General features: G+C 39.3%; 1 protein-coding gene across 1 annotated transcript in view; it reads left to right on the forward strand.

Annotated features, from left to right (window-relative positions):
• slc24a2 (solute carrier family 24 member 2) overlaps positions 1–18,787 on the forward strand; it is a 250,813-nt gene that overhangs the window by 35,928 nt on the left and 196,098 nt on the right. The window contains exon 2 of the mRNA XM_072281116.1: positions 4,641–4,660. Coding sequence (XP_072137217.1) covers positions 4,641–4,660 — 20 coding nt within the window. The remainder of the gene's footprint in view (positions 1–4,640; positions 4,661–18,787) is intronic.

Genomic DNA, 18,787 nt, shown 5'->3' on the forward strand with positions numbered 1-18,787 from the left:
CCTCACTATAGTAAAGATGTGGAAACCATAGAAAGGGTGCAGAGGAGATTTACAAGGATGTTGCCTGGATTGAGGAGCATGCCTTATGAGAATAGGTTGAGTGAACACGGCTTTTTCCTCTTGGAGTGACAGAGGATGAGAGATGACCTGATAGAGGTGTATAAGATGATGAGAGGCATTGATCGTGTGGATAGTTAGAGGCTTTTTCCCAGGGCTGAAATGGCTAACATGAGGAAGCAGGTACAGAGGAGATGTCAGGGGTAAGTTTTTTACGCAGCGAATAGTGAGTGTGTGGAATGGGCTGCTGGCGATGGTGGTGGAGGCAGATACGATAGGGTCTTTTAAGGGACTCCTGGATAGGTACATGGAGCTTAGAAAATTAGAGGGCTATGGGTAACACTAGGTAATTTCTAAAGTAAGTACATCTTCAGCACAGCATTGTGGGCCAAAGGGCCTGTATTAGGCTGTAGGTTTTATATGTCCTAACACAATCTGACCTAAACAGGACTCCAAACAAGAGGAATTCTGCAGATGCTGGAAATTCAAGCAACACACATCAAAGTTGCTGGTGGACTCCAAATAGGACTCCAAAGCTACCGCAATGTCATTGGTTCTTTACTGCCCCCTGAAAGGGCTAAGCAAGCCCTTCAGTTCAAGAGCAATTAGATATGAGTAAAAAGGGCTGATCTTGCCAATGACACCACATTCCATGAAGTAGCCTATAAAACAGTGATTGTCCCAGTCGATTCATGGGCCCAATTAAAAGTACTGACAACTGAAATAATTCATAGGGTAATTTCACTGGAAAGGACGTTTACTTATTTGACTCATTTTAATGTTTCACTTTTGTTTATACTTTTGAGTATGCGTATGTATAATTTAGAGCAGTTTACTGTTCAGTGTCATTCAGCTTTGATTTTGAAAAACATTTTACAGTGTAAGTGATGGTAGATGTGATGGTTCTGGATGAGCTGGAAGTGCAAGATCCTTTGATTCCTTTTATCTTTGCTTTAAGTAAGAACCTTATCTGTTTAGCATGTAATCCAGATTTGCAGAGGGTAGGATGGAACTGACTGACGAAGTGCGAGAAAGAATTGCTCAACAAATGTCAGATTTTTGTTGCTTTACTTTTTTAAGAAATTAATCATAATTCCGAGGCCTTTGAGGATTATAGTAATCTCCAAACAGCATTGATCTAAACAATTTTTTGTTTTGTGAATATTTTTGCTTGGTGGCCAAGGGTTCAATCTGTCGTGTCTGTTCCCAATCTTTACCGAACTAATCCTCATTTTAAACGATGTTACTCACATTTTTTTTTTTTGCAGGACACATCACATCCTCACGCTGGTGAAAAATAGTTGAGAAAGTTTGTTGCTTTGCTGGAGGTAATTCAAACTCTTAGCATTTTCTCCAGTTATGTCTCCATGCCATCTCTCATCAATATCACATACAATTTTCTCATCATTGAAGCATTTATACCATATGTTCTGCATCAATGTGTTACTCTTGATGAGAATGACCAAGTACCACACAGCACCTCAGTACATGAATCCTAATATATAGTGTAGTCTCCTATCCAATTACTGGAACAGGCACGATCTTAATCTATTATCAGGCTTTATTCTATTACCACTGCAGAACTACTTGATTTTAACCTTTTAAAATTGTTATTGTATCAGTATTTTAATATTTGCCACTACAGTTTTCTCTAGTTGCAGAAAACACGAAGACCTCTTTCTGAAAATTAAGGGCAGCTTTTCTTGCAGAATAAACAGTGGTGTCTTCAGCCTGGGTGTCAAGTATCACCTAAACTCAGGGTTAAGTGCATGGGATTGGGCAGTAGCTGGAAGAAGCTGGAGGTAAACGTGATCCTGGGAAAAGTTGTCCCATATATGTACAGCAATACAAGGAAGGAATTACTTGAATAAAGAAACCAAGTACTTCAATTTTCTAATACGTAGTGAAGATAAGTAAATTTCTGTTTAATTAGAAGAGATGCTGCATGAACAGAACAATCTCAAGAAATGAACTTGCTCAAATATGAAAGGATTTGTATCAAAACACAACTGATTACATCTGAAACAAATTGTTAAAATGTGCAGGTGAGGTGAATTGCTTGAATCAGTGAGTGAAGTGCATGTCCTAGAAGTTCATCTTTGGCTGGCAGAATTCAACCTGTTATGAGACAGTGTAGTGTATGGTACACTACCTCTGAAATTAATTCCGGAGTATCGGATTTGTTGATGTGCAAATTATATTAGTTATCCAGTCAAGAATTCAGAACAAAACCAACACAAGGGTAGAATTAACATTTTGGGGCTAAAATAAAAATAAAGGACGTAATAGAGCTCCACAGTAGATAGGGGACCATGCCAGAAGGGTTGACAGAGGATGAGATGGGGAGTGTTGAGTAATGTCCAAAGGGATTTTTATCACTGTTTCAACAACCTGGTCTAAGGTGTTTCCCCAAAATGGCTGTCTTTAATTTTTTAAAAAAATCTTGTTTCTGTGGTTCTTCAACTAATACAATTGCGAATGTGTATTTACCACCATTATCTTTCTGTTAAGGTGATTAATGTTAAGTGCTTTCACATTCGTCTTCACTCCAGCAGTCAATGCTCTAAAATTTTAAATGAGTAACAGAGTATCTTTTAATTTTGCATTATGATCCTGGAGCCTTGGATAAGTACAAATGCGATACAAAATTCATGGAACTCTATTGGAAATAACACTTTGTAATTGCACCTAACAGCAGCAATATTTACATCGGCAGCTTTAGCATAGTGAAAGCTGTTAGAACTCTTTGTGGAAGTAATTGGTGGAATAGACAAAAGAGAGTCAGTGGACTGTAACTCCTTGCCTGCCCTCCATTTTCATCTGGTGCTCCCCTCCCCCTTTCTATCTCCCTAGCCCTCCCGTCCCATGATCCTCTCCCTTCTCCAGCCTTGTATCCCCTTTGCCAATCAACTTTCCAACTCTTAGCTCTCTCCCTCCCCCCTCCTGTCTTCTCCTATCATTTCTGATCTCTCCCTCCCCCTTCCCCTCCCACTTTCAAATCTCTTACTATCTCTTCTTTCAGTTGGTCCTGACGAAGGGTCTCGACCTGAAACGTCGACCATGCTTCTTCCTATAGATGCTGTCCGGCCTGCTGCATTCCACCAGCATTTTGTGTGTGTTGCTTGAATTTCCAGCATCTGCAGATTTCCTCGTGTCAGTGGATGTTGTTCACTTGGATTTTCAGAAGGCTTTTGATAGGGTGCCACATATCAGACTGCTTAACAAGATAAGCAGTCTGGCATGGTAGTACAGGATAGATACGAGCATGGATGGCTGATTGGCAGGAGACAAAGAGTCAGAGTAAAAGTGGACTTTTCCGGTCAGTCGCTGTTGACAACTGTTGTTCCACAGGGGTTGGTATTGGAACTGCTTCTTTTCACGTTATATGTCAACGATTTGCATGACAGAATTGACGTCTTTGTGACCAGGTTTGCAGATGATACGAAGATAGGTGGAGGGGCAGGCAGTGTTGAGGAAGTAGGGAGTCTGCAGAAGGACTTGGATACATTGGGAGAATGGGCTGATAAGTGGAAATGGAATATAATGTAGGGATGTATATGATCATGCATTTTGGTAGAAGGAATAAAGGTGTAGACTTCTTTCTAGTTGGGGAAAAGTCAAAAATCAGGGGTGCAAAGGGACTTGGGACTCCTTGTGCACGGTACCCAGAAGGTTAACTTGCAGGTTGAGTCAGTGGCAAGGAAGGTAAATGCAATGTTAGTGTTCATTTAGAGGGCTAGAATATATGAGGGGTGATTGACAAGTTCATGGCCTAAGGTAGGAGGAGTCAATGTTAGAAAACCTAGCACATTTATTTTTCACCATAGTCCCCTCCTACATCACCATAGTCCCCTCCTACATTTACACCCTTAATCCAGCGGTCATGGAGCATACAGATCCCTTCTTTGTAGAAGTTGGCGTCTTAGACCTCCAGAAAGTGATCCACAGCAGTGATGATTCATAAGTACGTGGCCTAAGGTAGGAGATGAGTTATACAGCTCTCATTACATGCACATGCAGTTCAACTCTTTGAGTGATCATGCAGAAAGTTTGAAGTTAATAACTCATCTCATTCTACCTTGGGCCACAAACTTATCAATCACCCCTGCTGTGGACCACTTCCTGGAGGTCCAAGACGCCGTCTTCTGCAAAGAAGGGATCCGTATCTTCCATGACTGCTGGACTAAGTGTGTAAATGTAGGAGGGAATTATGTTGAAAAATAAATGTGCTAGGTTTTCTAAAATTGACTCCTTCTACCTTAGGCCACTAACTTATCAATCACCTCTTGTAAGAACAAGAACATGATACTGAGGCTTTATAAGACATTGATCTGAGTGAACTTTGAGTATTGTGAGCAGTTTTGGGCCCTTTATTGAAAAAAACACCTGTTGGCATTGGAGAGGGTCTAGAGGAGGTTCACGAGAATAAGTCCAGGATCAACGTATGAGGAGCATTTGATGGGTCTGGGCCTATACTTGCTGGAGGTTAGAAGAATGACGGGGGATTGAATAGTGAAAGGCCTAGACAGGCTGGATGTGGAGACGATGTTTCCTATAGTGGGTGAGTCTCGGTCCAAAGGGAGCAGCTTCAGAAGAGAAGGATGTCCATTTAGAACAAAGATGAGAAGGAATTTTTTTTAACCAGAAGATGGTGAGCGTGTTTAATACATTGCCATGGACAGCGGTTGAGGCAAAATCATTGAGTATATTTAAAACAGAGATAGATTCTTTGTTAGTCAGGGCGTCAAAGGATAAAGGACGAAGACAGGGGAATAAGGTTGAGAGGGATTATAAATCAGCCAGAGAAGATTTGATCGACAGAGTGGCCTAATTCTGCTCTTTTATCTTATCATCTTATGCTCTTATAGAAATACTAAGAAATGCCTTGCTGTAGTGGTTGTCAAATTGTCACTGAGACACACAAGAAATTGTGCTAAGAGACAATAAGTTTGGTCAAAAGAGGGATATAAGGTAGTAAGTGCTGGAAAGAAAGTCGGGCAGTATGGTGGCTGGGCAGGGAATACACTGTTTTATAGACGGTAATAATATTTTAATTTGAATTTATTCACTGTCTTGTAAATGCTTCATGCTTGTACTTTGTGTATTTGTTATGTAAATAAACATATAGTTTTGTAAAAAAAAAGTGTGGCCAGGCAGTGTTGTGGGCAGCAAAGCAGTGTCTACATCTCAAGTTAATGATCTTCACCAGAACCATCTGATACAAGGCCGTTGACCTATCCATAGAGCTGCCTGCACTCCTGAGTATTTCCAGCATTTTCAGGTTTCAAGCAACATCTAGGTGGGGAAGGGAGTTGGTGGGGGGCAGGACGTTGTGTAGAGAGGTGACAAAGTGTACTGTGTAGGGGGAGGGAGGAAAAGCTTATGAAGCTTTGTAAGGCGTCGCACGGTAATATAGCGGTTAGCATAACACTATTACAGCATCAATGTCCTGGGTTCAATACTGTCACTATCTGGCAGAAGTTTGTACATTCTCGTCATGACCACATGGGTTTCCTCTGGGTGCTTCAGTTTTCTCCCACATTCCAAAGAAGTACGATTTACATGAGTGTAACTGGGTGGCATAGGCTTATTGGACCAGAAGGGCCTGTTGCTGTACTGTATCATGAAATAAAAAATAAGATAGATCATTGCCTTAGGGGGATGGAAAATTCTAACACTATTTGGAGAGAGGCTTGTGTGGAACAGAAATACAAGCAGAGACTAATTGAATTAACTGATCTAGTTTTGTCCTATATAATAAAAGTGCACACATTTAAAAAATGTAGTTTAAATAAAATGACTAGAATTGCATGATAAATAGTGAGGTATAATATGACAGTGTCAACATTTTAGTTATGTTGAAAATACAGCTTTTGTGAAAATATTGAATTATTTGCACTTTTCCTGTTTGGGGCTCAGAGTCTGATTCCTAAATGAATATGCACATGTTCCTGAATGATTAAAAAAAAACAAGATCTTAAGACCCTTTGAACTTCTCTACAGGCACTAATCTGTAAATCTGGCAAAGTAAAGTTGCAATCTGACATGAATAAAGCCAGATTGATTGAATCTTAAATTCAATCAGTCCTAATGACCAGGTATCACTGATGTGAGGATCAGCTGTCAAGCATCTAAAAAGAAGAGCAACAATATTGAATTCTTTGGTGCATCAAAGAGAGATAATTTGCTGACTCATATTTGTGACATGCATTCATTAATGGTTAAGAGGTGAAAGAGCTACCCACAGCCACCCGATCATCCTGCTCAAGGCTTTCAGATTTTGATTATGATATTTAAGGTTCACCTTTTAAATATCCACACTACTTCTAGGTCATTTCTTGACTTGACTATTCCAATGTTCTTCTGGCCAGCCACTGGTCTCCTCTCTGTACTGCTTCTCTGAAACGTTGATGCCTGTGTTCTGCATGTTTCACAGCCTTATTCCTTTCTATCTCATGTGTTCCAAATACCTAAACAACTTTTATTAACAATTTTGACTGCTTTTCCATCCAGCTCCCAGTTGTAGTCTTGCTATTTGTACGCTAGTTGCATTTTTAGCTGGCTAAGTAAACCTCATGGTCTGGAATTCCTTCATCTTTCAACATGTCCATTTCAGAAAACTTCAACTTTCACCTCCCAGGACCAAGATTTTAGATGCTTCACTCATACCATTCATCCTCAAATCTATTAATCTCATTTTTTGCCTTAAAGTGAGAGTGATGTTTTTTCTGCCTGAAATTACAATATGCATTTCAGTCCTGCAGGGTTGCTTGCTGGGGTGATGGACTTGGACCATATTCCTTTGTAATATCTGCCTTTAAAACAAAGATGTCATTGTTTTCAATTTACCTTCAGTTTTGATGGTAAAACAGTTCTGACATTAGCTGAGGCATTATAGTTTTATGCAAAACTTGTAAATCTCAGCACACGACTACTAAATTTACAGATCAGCTGTAATGGCAAGGCACCAGAATTCATCACAAAATATTCCCCAAATCTTGATTTAAAATGAGTTGCTTTACTGATTTTTGCAGTATAACCTACTGACCATCTCTGCTAAATTAAAAATTAATTTGTGTAATTAAATACAGGTACGTGCAAAATAACTGCCCTATAGGTAGATTACAGACTTAAATTAAAAATTCATTCTGTGTAATTAAAAACACATAGATGCTCCCCCTTGCCAAGCCAACTTAGGCAAATTAAAAATTAATTTTGTGTAATTTTAAGCTGCCATCTGACAGGACATATGTTATGGGAATTCAAGGATATCACCAAACTTTAGTGCCTAAAATTTAGATTAATAAGGGATGTTTCATGGAGGTATCCACACTATGGCTTTCCACGATTCTTGCGCATGTTCAATGCTTTTTCTACTTGCATGCTCCATTTACTTTTCATGGTTTGTACACTTGCAGTGTGTTCTTGGTGCTGATCCCTTATCAATAAATTTATGATTTCACCAATGAGTTACCAAAATAGATCGTCACAGTTTGAGGATAAAGAGGAAGCCTTTTAGGACCGAGATTAGGAAAAACTTCTTCACACAGAGAGTGGTGAATCTGTGGAATTCTCTGCCACGGGAAACAGTTGAGGCCAGTTCATTGGCTATATTTAAGAGGGAGTTAGATATGGCCCTTGTGGTTACGGGGATCGGGGGTATGGAGGGAAGGCTGGGGCAGGGTTCTGAGTTGGATGATCAGCCATGATCATAATAAATGGCGGTGCAGGCTCGAAGGGCTGAATGGCCTACTCCTGCACCTATTTTCTATGTTTCCGCCAAATTCAACAAATGAATTGAGGTAAGGGTGAAATGTCCCAGTGAAAACAGAGCAGTCTCCACGTGGAGTTTCTCAGCATGGTGATCAGAGATGCACACAGTTCAAGAAGCATAGTTTGTGCACTTCCTCTAGATTCTGTGATGAATGGAAGTTGGTTCTGCAAAATGTAGCTAGGGGTTCTAAAACCAGCTATTTATTAGAGTTAATTGTTATTGATCTGTCAAACCTACCACAGAATGTACAACACTGGGAAATGAAATTTAGCAAGTAGTGAGGTCCTTGTAGAGGGACAGGGAAACATTACTGGAGTGATTCCAGGCATGACGAATTTGTGTTATGTGGACAATCTGAAGAAACTGGGAGCAGTACTGAATGGAGCAGTAGAGATTTGGCAGTTTTAAAAGACATGCGGGTAAGTAGACATGGTAAAGAAGGAAAAAGCTGTTGTAATTTGTGAAAGAGTCAAGAAGTAATGAGCCCACAGTTTGCGTGATTGGTAAATAGGATTATTATATGTTAACATAATGTAGATGAGGGAAAATGACTTAAGCAGTTGTGATCTGGTATACACTGCCAAAAGTGTGGTTGAACAAATTCACTCTCATCTTTCAAGAGGAATTGGATAAATACTTAAGGGGAAAGGAAAATTGCAGGGTGATAGATAATGAGTTAGCACTAACTGGCTTATTGCTGAAAAATGACATCATGAATCCTATCAGTCAGAAGGCCTTTTCCTATCATGTAATAATTCTATTTTCTATTGTTTATTATTGAAGATAAAGAATTCATTCCTGCAATGCAGAATTCATATTGAATATATTTGAAATCCTAATACATGTCGTATTTCTCTAAAGGAACAAAGTTCTTGTACGGTGCCTCCCTTCAGCCAAATCCAGCTAACTCCCAGCCCTCAACAGCTAGCAGACCATAATGTAAAAAATATCCACTACAAATATTGCACTATATCCTGAGGACTAAATCTGGGTAGTCACGGTTCCATGCTCCCTTAGCAGTCATGTTGCAGCTTTGGTCCCTCTACTTCATTCCTTACCCTTTTCTCATTAGCCTATTGAGAAAGTGAGTTACACTTTTTTTTCAAAACTCCCCCCCCCCCAACATTCTTTAAACAAGAGAATTAAAGACACAATGATTTTCATTGTTTGATTTTAAACGTAATTGATGTAGAACTAATTTTTATTAACACCTGATATTTTAACACTTTTTATAAAATACATATTCTCTTTTGAAATGCACATGGAAATATAGTGTGAGTGCCAGTATATTATTTTCAAATAGTCTTAGTTCTGGATAGATTGTCACTGAATTATTTGATTTTTTAAAAATTGTACTCTAACCTTATCCTCAAACTAATGGGATGTGGGTGTTATCGTGCAGATAGATGGAGCAATATCTTAGCTGTGGGTCGTCAGTAAGCTGGCTGAATAGAGTAGGTAAATGAGTTGCTGCAAAGGATCTGGATTAAGCAATTCACTGTTATATTTTGGAGCTGTGGACAATTTATTTCTGAAACCTTGACCATTATCTGTCAGAATTTCCTTCATTAGCTGATTTCAAGGTGCTTGCTTTCCCCTTTCACTATCTTTAATAGTTTCCAACACCCTGCTGCTGTTGATTCTCCAGAGTACAAACCTGTTTTTCCACTTCATGCCATTGAACCCTTTTCTGGAGTTCAGTCACATCACCAACTCTCAAAGCAACGTGACAACTATAATTGTGAAATTGCTCAAGTTTCTGGGGTTGTTATCCTCAAATGCACATTTAATTATAGTCTTTATATAAGTTATTATAGCCCAGAATGAACTAGAGCCTCCTTTTGAGAGGACCTCCTCCAGTCATGAAAAAACAATATAATCTAGTTCATTCTGTGTAATATATGGAAACAATTGAATCCACTGGATGGCTCTGGGTACCAAGAAACCCTGCTCATGCTTCTGCACATCGCTGTGTGGGACACCATCCCCACATGTCCTGCCAAAACAAAGCAGTCCCAATGCAATCTGGCCAGTTACCATCCATCAGTCTGTTCTCACTTAATATCAAAGAGATAAAGGCTCTGGTTGACTATGTAAATCAAAAAGAGTACTTATAACTTGCTCAGCATTATTCAGTTTGTGTTCTGCTTGGACCACAAAGCTTTTAACTACATTGTATTCATTTATGGAGAAAAGAACTGAATTCTTGTAGTGAGGTGCAAGTGACTGCCCTTGACTTCAAAGCAGTATTTAACATTAAGATAGCATCAAAATACTGCAAATGTTGGACATCTGAATTTAAAAAAGTTAACATTTCACATTTTGGTTTCAATAAAAAGTCCAAAACTTTAGAAGTTAACTGTTTCTTTTTCCATAAGTACCACATGACACACAGCATGTTTCATGCATTTTCTACTTTTATTTATGGCATTAAGTGCTGTGGTAAGCTTAATGGAAATCAAGGGGCAATATCTTGTACTTCACACCAAGGAAGGCAGCTATGATTTTTGGAAGCTACGTGTCCCCATAGCTACAGGTGTTCCTTAGGGCAACAAGCTGTTGTTCACCATGATTTCGTGCTTCATCAATATGGTTCCTCTGAAGCAGAATTGCTGCTGATAATTGCAATGGTTTAATTGGGAGCTCCACAGATAATGAAATTCATGGCCATTAAGTCCTGCAAGATCCAAATAATATTTTGGTTTGGACCGATGTGGATAACAAGGTTCAGTTTAGTACCCTGGCATTCACGCTAGGTAAGTTTCACAGAAGAAATGTTTGGATGTGAGAGAACATCTGTAGAGTTGAAGAATTTATTCCATAGTTGACTCTGTCAGGTTATTGGGAAAAATTAAATTGTCATTGTTGTAAAGACATTACAGAGAATTGATATTAAACTAGATCCCAAATGCATTTTGGTGCACTTGAACTTATAGAGTTAAAATAGCTTGAACAGTGATTTTTATTTTATTATTCTCTTGAAGAGTTTGTTTTTGAAGCCATATGTTTTGTATCCTGTTTACCTTGGAGCTTCAGACAGACTGACAAATGTTAAAACATTAAAGGCCTTATTTTTGGAAGGTTGTGGCTTTATGCACATTTTTCAGACCAGTTACATGAGACCTGCCCTGGAAGATCTTGGGGCCTACTTCTCATTCTGTGGGCCTTCTGCCTGCCAACAGGCAGAATCAATTACGTATATTATCACCTGCATATGTCGTGAAATTTGTTAAATTAGCGGCAGCAGTACAATGTAATACATGATATAGTGTGGGAAAAAAAATTCAATTACAGCAAGTATATAGGTGTAAAATTAAGAATAGTGCAAAACCAGAAGTAATATGCATTTTTTAAAAAAGCAAAGTCATGTTCATGGGTTCAATGTCCATTTAGGAATCATATGGCAGAGGGGAAGAAGCTGTTCCTGAATCACTGAGTGTGTGCCTTCAGGCTTCTGTATCTCCTACCTGATGGCAGCAGTGAGAAGAAGGCATGACCTGAGTGATGAGGGATGAGGGCCCTTAATGATGGATGCTGCCTTTCTGGAGCACTACTCCTTGAAGATGCCTTGGATACTACAGAGTCTAGTAGTCTAGTTACAACTTCCTGTAGCTGCTTTCGATCCTGTGCAGTAGCTCTTCTCTCCCCACCCACCCCCATGCTAGACATTGATGCAGCCTGTACATGGTACATCTGTAGAAGTTTTCGACAGATGACAAACCAAAGCTCCTCAAACTCCTAAAGAAATGTAGTCACTTTCTTGCCTTCTATATAGCTGCATTGATATGTTGGGACTAGGTTAGATCCTCAGAGATATTGGCACCCAGGAACATGAAATTGCTCACTCTCTCCACTTTTGATTCCTCTGAGGATTGGTTCGTGTTCCCTCATCGTACCCTTCTTGAAGTCCACAGTCAGCTCTTTGGTCTTGCTGACGTGTTCAAGGTTGTTGTTGCACACCACTCAACTAGCTTACTGATGATTGTGAACTATAGATAGCAAAATCCTGGAAAATGGAGAAGTAAACATAGTAATCTACAGGGAGGTGATAATGTTGGGCGCTGGTGTTTGGGGTTGGGGAAGCCTTGGACTAAAATCATTACACTCATCTTCTTCTCCATATACTTTGATACTCCTGCCTATCATCACTGCCAGTTTAAAATTTTGGTTGAAGCTCTATATTTTTATTACTGTTTGTCTAAAAAGTATTCCAGGTTTCACTTAAATAGTATTTTCAATTTAATTTTTCTTTTTTAAATTCAGTGTGGAAAGAATGATCTTCCTGTACCTCACAACTGCATTTTTCTATGCTTTTAAAATGGGCAAGCTGGATCACTTCAAACATTTATAACAACTTGTAAATGCAAAGCAGGTTTCAGCAATTTGACTATCTTGTTTCTTTAAGACCAAGTATTAGAATTGGTTCAAGGTTTAGAACCTATTCAAAGTGCATTGGTCTAAGCTGTCACACTGGCTCAGTAGAACAGAAGCATGGTCTTATCACAAATAAATGCTATTTTTCCAGGGTTAAAGACCAACATTGCTTTGGAACTTTTGTTCATTATACCTCACGGAGATGATAAGAACATTATTACCTGACTCTCTGTGCTCACCCATAACTTCTAGTCTCTCAGAATTCAAACACACTCTGATTTGCCTTTGTTTGATCAAAAGTAGGCTTCACAAATCTTCAGTGAAACTCTCATTGAGTGAATCCGATATCAAAGAGACTAATGCAACTATTTCCCCACGAGCTGCTGTCATGAGAGTGTGAGGAATAACCAGCGGAGGCATAGATCCTGTTGAACCTCCTCTGCCATTGACTGCTTTTGTGGCTGGTCTGATCTTTAGTATCAACTCTGCTTTCCTGCCTGATCTCCACATTGCTGCCAGGTGCACAGCCTGGTGATATGACTACTCATCTCTCCTTTGATTACAATAACTCTGGGTGGTGAATCCCACTGGCTGTCACTGTTAGTAGTTTGCCTCAGCTCAATTGCCTTTTGGTCCTTCATGTAAAGCTTTTAAATCAAAAACTTGATTTAGGAAAGAAACAGATAAAACATTTTTATCCCCTTGAGACCATCTACATTTTAGGATTGAATACTTCGGCGTTCAAAGAACTGAGGACCAGTCTTTCTTATAGAGGTTGATCTTTAGACGGCTGAACTGTCCATTCAGAACCTGGTTCTGTTTAGCAGTTGGAAATGAAGGTGCCCTGAGGGGAAGTGGAATGATTTTAAGTTCACTCACATTCTGGTATCACTGAACTTTGAAAATGGTTGATAGTGTCTTACTGCTTTCTTGATTATTCGTTAGTTATCATGGAACCAATCCTGGTTCAAATGGGGAATCATCCCTTATCAGTACCTACAAAAACATCATTCTAAGATTTGTCTTTCCATTTGTGTGCCTTTCCATCTATAATTTATCATGCTGCCCACCTGTGGGTTATGTCCCTTGTCCTTGGGTTACCAGTAGTGCTATACTTTCTGATGGAGGACAACCCTGTCATAAAGAAAAACATTTGTTTTTGGAAAACACATTGCAATGGTCACTCCTTCCATTGCTATCTTTATCAGCTGCCAGAAGTCCATTGCACTGGTTTGTACATCAATAATCACCTGGCTTGCTGTTACAAAGGTGGTCTTTGCAGAAAAGCAGTATAACTCCCACCTCTTCCCCCTGGAATATGAACATAGGCATTGGTCTCCAAATGTTACTAAAAGGCCTGTTCAAGGTTATTCAGCTAAGTTTTGACTGGGTCTTAATTAGCAAGTCAGGGTCATACTTGATCAATGTATCTGAATGATTTGTCTTATTGTTAATTGCATGTATGAAAATGGATGTTCAGGAAAATCAAATTCTATTGTTGAAAAGGGTTTATAATATGCTAGAAACTATAAAGGGTCCTATGTTGATGCTATCATTTTGATCTCTCACTTTCATAGTGAAATGAAATGCTCAATGTTCTCAAAGAATAATAAGAAGCAAAGCACTTTAAGAAGAACACCTTGTCAAGTAAACAAACAATTACATAACTGTTTTAAGCTAATTTATCACTCTTGTAGATAATATTTGGGGAGCTACATTGATTTGGAGCTGTATCATTCTCAGCCAGACATATTTTGTGGATAAGGAGGAAACTGCCGCCTTCTATTCTTGGAACTGTGGAACTTTGGACTTTCAAATCCCAAATATTTTTCTTTGTTTTTGCAGTCACTAGTCACCTTGTTCTTTAGTCTATTACTCTCTAAATATCGTGAAGTGAAATTCATTTTGATTGTTAATACTAAACTCCTGGAAAATATAATAACAAGCAGCAGTACTTATAGAATTAATTATGTAGTGGTGAATGTCCCCAATGATGACAGTCATGGTCAAAGTAATTTTTTTTCCTGGCATTGTTTGTAACGAGAACGCTTATTAAGAATGACAGTTTTTTTTTTAATTTAAGAAACAGATTTTAATTTAATTTAGCTGTGTTCATCATTGCAGTTTTTTTAAAAAAGCTTCATTCTACTTCGTATTGATTATTCCATCATCATACTGTGAATTCTTTGGTACTGAATCCTGTTGCTGTAAAGAATAATTTGTGTTGGCTAGTAGTCTAATGAATAAAGGCATTTTTTTAATGAAAATATTTATATAATTCTAATGGGCCTTGTTTGTATTCTTGAATTCCCGTCTGATAGCAGATCTAGGCTGAGTTTGGCCTTGGCTGAGATGCTGCAAAAGCAGTAGGGTGCCTGATAGTTTAACAAAATCTATGCCAATAAGTGTGTTTATAAGTATGAATCTCTGCTCCAATGTCTTGCACAATTAAGTAGCCTGCTGTTGCTCAGAATCCAGAGAAGCATGGGGAAATTTTCTTCTTGAGAAATTACTGTGCTGCTACTTTACAAACACATTTTCACAAGGGATCAATTCCTTCGAGAAGAGAAGATTTGGGATAATAAGGGTTCAGATTTGTATACGACGAAATCTCAAATATAACCTTAAATTTTGAGCAGCACACACAAGATGCTGGAGGAACTCAGCATATCAGGCAGCATCTATGGAAGGGAATAAACAGTCAATGTATTGGGTTGAGACCCTTTATCAGGACTGGAAAGGAAGGGGGCGAGATTCTAGAAATAGATGGTGGGGGGCAGTGGAAAGAGTAGAAGCTTGCAGGTGATAGGTGAGACCAAGTGAGAGAGAAGGTGTGTGGGTGTGGGAGGGAGGATGAAGTAAGGAGTTGGGAGGGAACAGGTGGAAAAGGTAAAAGACTGAAGAAGGAGGAATCTAATAGGTGGGCAGTGACCATGAAGAAATGGAAGGGGGAGTGGGACCTGAAGGAGGTGATGGACAAGTAAGGAGAAAAGAAGGGTTGAAGAGGCAACCAGATTAGGAAATGGGAAAGAAAGAAGGGGGTTGGAATTACCCAAAGTTGGGGGAATTGATGTTCATTGCATCAGGTTGGATGCTACCCAGACAGAATATGAGATGTTGCTCTTCCAACCTGAGTTTGACCTCATGGTGGTAGTGGAGACAATGAACAGATGTGTCTGAATGGGTATGGGAAGTAGAATTGAAATGGGTGGCCACCTGAAGATCCTGCCTTTTGTGGTAGACTGAGCAAAGGTGAAATTCAAAATTTCTTGTCTATGTATAGTTATTTGCAAATTGTGCAATTGTAAGCCAAGATAGGCCAAGGAACTAAATCAATCATTTGCTTGTTTATTGTCATTCATCAGTACACAAGTGTAAAGGAGAACGAAATAATTACTTCTCCAGATCTAATGTGGCATATAAAAAATCCCAATAAGGATAATGAACACAATAAAAACACAATAAATATAAATACACGAGATTAGTTTATATACATAGACTGATTACATGCAATTAGTCTAGCCATACGTTTAATATGACAGAAGTAATTAGTGTTTTGTCCTGGTATGGAAATGAAGCTAGGATTCAGAATACATCACAACTCTCAGCAGTTGTTATACAGGTTGCAAGGATAGGTGATTAAGCAGGGCAACGAGGAGAAGAAATTAAAGGCGATCTTGTTCATTCTTTGGTTTCTGACTTTAAACTAATGCTAAATTTTTGACACAGCTCAACATCTATCTCTCTTGATTCAGACTGTGAGAATAAAGTTTGTCATAGATGTTATTAAGCATGCTTGCCAGAGCTTGTGCAAGTGACGGTTGATCAGTTAAGATAATAGGGAACACTAGTGCTCACCCACAGCATCATGGGCTGAAGGATATATTCCTGTGCAGTACTATTCTTGTGTACCTTGAACGTCTGCTACCATTATATGCTTTTCTAGCAATGTGGGTCTTCTTGCAGATGGAAAAGTTGTAGTAATGATGAAATATTTTTAAAGGTATTATTGTTTTTTTTAGAACAGAGGTGGTTAAGAGGAGATTTAATTGAGGGGGCTGGGTAAACAGTGGTGACCTTCTTTTGTTGGGAGAGGTGTGAAAATCAGGAGCCATAGATTTAAAGTAGCTGTTACAAGGATTGGGAGTGAGCTGAGAAGAAATCTTTGCACCCAGAGGGAGGGAGGGTTCTGGAACTCATTTCTTGAAAGGCAGAACTCTCACCATATTAGTGTAGTACTTAGATGTGTACTCAAAGAGCCGTAACCTGGAGAGCTGGTGACCTGGTGCTGGATGCTGGTTAAGAATGAGCACTTCTTTTCTGATTAATGACTGACACAAAGGGCCAAATAACATCCAGCATAGACTTTCCTTGATTATTTCATGGGCAGTTAGGTACACACATGTCACAATGGGACATCTTTGCTGATAGTGAATGGTAGATATTGGCAGGAAGGCACTGAGTAGCATCCCACATCAGTCCTCATTCTTCCTCTATGAATAGAGCATCCCTCATAACAGAGCATGTCACACAAAAGTAAGCCACTTAAATAAAATGGTAATTAATATCAATTTTTACACACGATAAAGCCTCTCCTTTAACTTTATTCAATTTAAGTTTTTAAAAAATCTTTAGCTGCAGTAAAAATCTAGGAATCTAAACATTTGGCACAGTTCATCATTGTATTGTTAGGAAAACACAATGTCAACTATTTTGTCTAAAACCCAATACCATATTCTTTAAAATGTCTTTTCTATTCTTGCTATTCCCTGGCACACTAGGCAATATACTGAGTTTTTTCACCAGCTGGTCATGAACTGTGATGGACATTCAAACAGGTAACAGGAGACAGGGAATCCAAGAGAATGTGTATCCTCAAAGATGGCTGAAACATTTTCTGTAGCTAGAAGGCCCAAGCTTAACTGATACAGACACTCACACCCTGTATTCAGTCACCTTGAATCACTTTGCATGGTACCAAGACATTTCTTGAAAGCACACAATCTGGTAAATATTACAGAGCCAGGCAACGTCTTAGTTGTGGTGCTGAACAATTGTATTCCAGAAGCAGCCCCGCTAGTATAATGGCCATACTTAAAATTTGTAGATAATTACCGCAGTATGTCCACTCCACAATCAGCTGAATAGCTCAACCTGCTTGACAGTCACTCATTCGGTCTAGTCTCAATCAGCAGCAAGGTTGTGTCATGTAGCACCTGCTCACTGCTAAATGAAACACCGCTGGAGAGGTTGAGTTCTTCCAAGACATCTTGGATCCAGATCTGTCATGGCTATGAAGAATTGAATTCCTAGAGTGATTGTTCATAATTAAAGTCAACATTTTTCTGTGTGGCATCAAACCATGTTAGAACTCAAAGGGAAAGCTCTCCTGGATGAACTTCAGGACATCAGATGATATGGCAAGAAGGCAGGTGTATGGAGTTGAGTGGTAATCAGGATCAGTCATGATAGAATGGCGGAGCAGACTCGATGGGCTGGATGGCCTAATTCTGCCCCTATGTCTTATGGTCTTATTCAGGGCAATTTGTATCCAGCCACAAAGCATATTGGAGATTTGGATATCCATTGGTAACTGGCTTCCTAGAATCTTCCCATCATTGATTATGCAGGAGCATGGGAGGCTGATTCAAGCTCTCCCAGAAACGAATTTCACTCCCACATATCTTCTGCATTGGTTGTGTTGTGGGTCCTCTCAATCAGAATCAGGTTTAATATCAGCGGCGCATGTCGTGACATCTGCCGACTTTTTGGCAGCAGCACAATGCAGTACATGCTGGATTGGGTGTTGTGCAATGATCCGGAAGTGATAAGAGAGCTTAAGGTTAAGGAACCCTTAAGGAACAGTGATCACCAAATGATTGAGTTCACATTGAAATTTGAGAGGGAAAAAATAAAATCCAATGTGTCAGTGTTTCAGTGGAATAAAGGAAATTACAATGGTATGAGAGGGGAACTGGCCGAAGTTGACTGGAAAGGGACATTTGCAGGAAGGACGGCAGAGTAGCAATGGCTGGAGTCTCTGAGAAAAATGAGGGAAGTGCAAGACAGATATATTCTGAATAAGAAGAAATTTTCAAAGGGAAGAGGGACACTACCGTGGCTGACAAGTGAATTCAGAGCCAAAGTAAAAGCAAAAGGAAGGGCATATAAGGAAACCAGAGCTAGTGGGAAGATAGAGGATTGAGAAGCTTTTAAAAACTTGCAGAAGGAAATTAAGGAGGTCATTAGGAAGGATGAATTATGAGAGGATGCTGGCGACTAATATCAAATAAGATACTAAAAGCTTTTTTAAGTATATAAAGGGTAAAAGAAAATCGAGGTGGGTATTGGACTAATATAAAATGACTCTGGAGATATTGTAATGAGAGATGCAGAGGTGGCGGAGGAACTGAATGCATATTTTGCATCAGTCTTCACAGTGGAAGACGTCTGCAGTATACCGGACATTCAAGAGTGTCAGGGAAGTGAAGTTTGTGCAGTGAAAATTACGACTGAAAAGGTGCTCAGGAAGCTTAATGGCCTGAGGGTGGATAAATCTCCTGGACCTGATGGAATGCACCC

This window comes from Mobula birostris, chromosome 17, assembly GCF_030028105.1.
Source record: "Mobula birostris isolate sMobBir1 chromosome 17, sMobBir1.hap1, whole genome shotgun sequence".
NCBI classification, from domain to species: Eukaryota; Metazoa; Chordata; class Chondrichthyes; order Myliobatiformes; family Myliobatidae; genus Mobula; species Mobula birostris.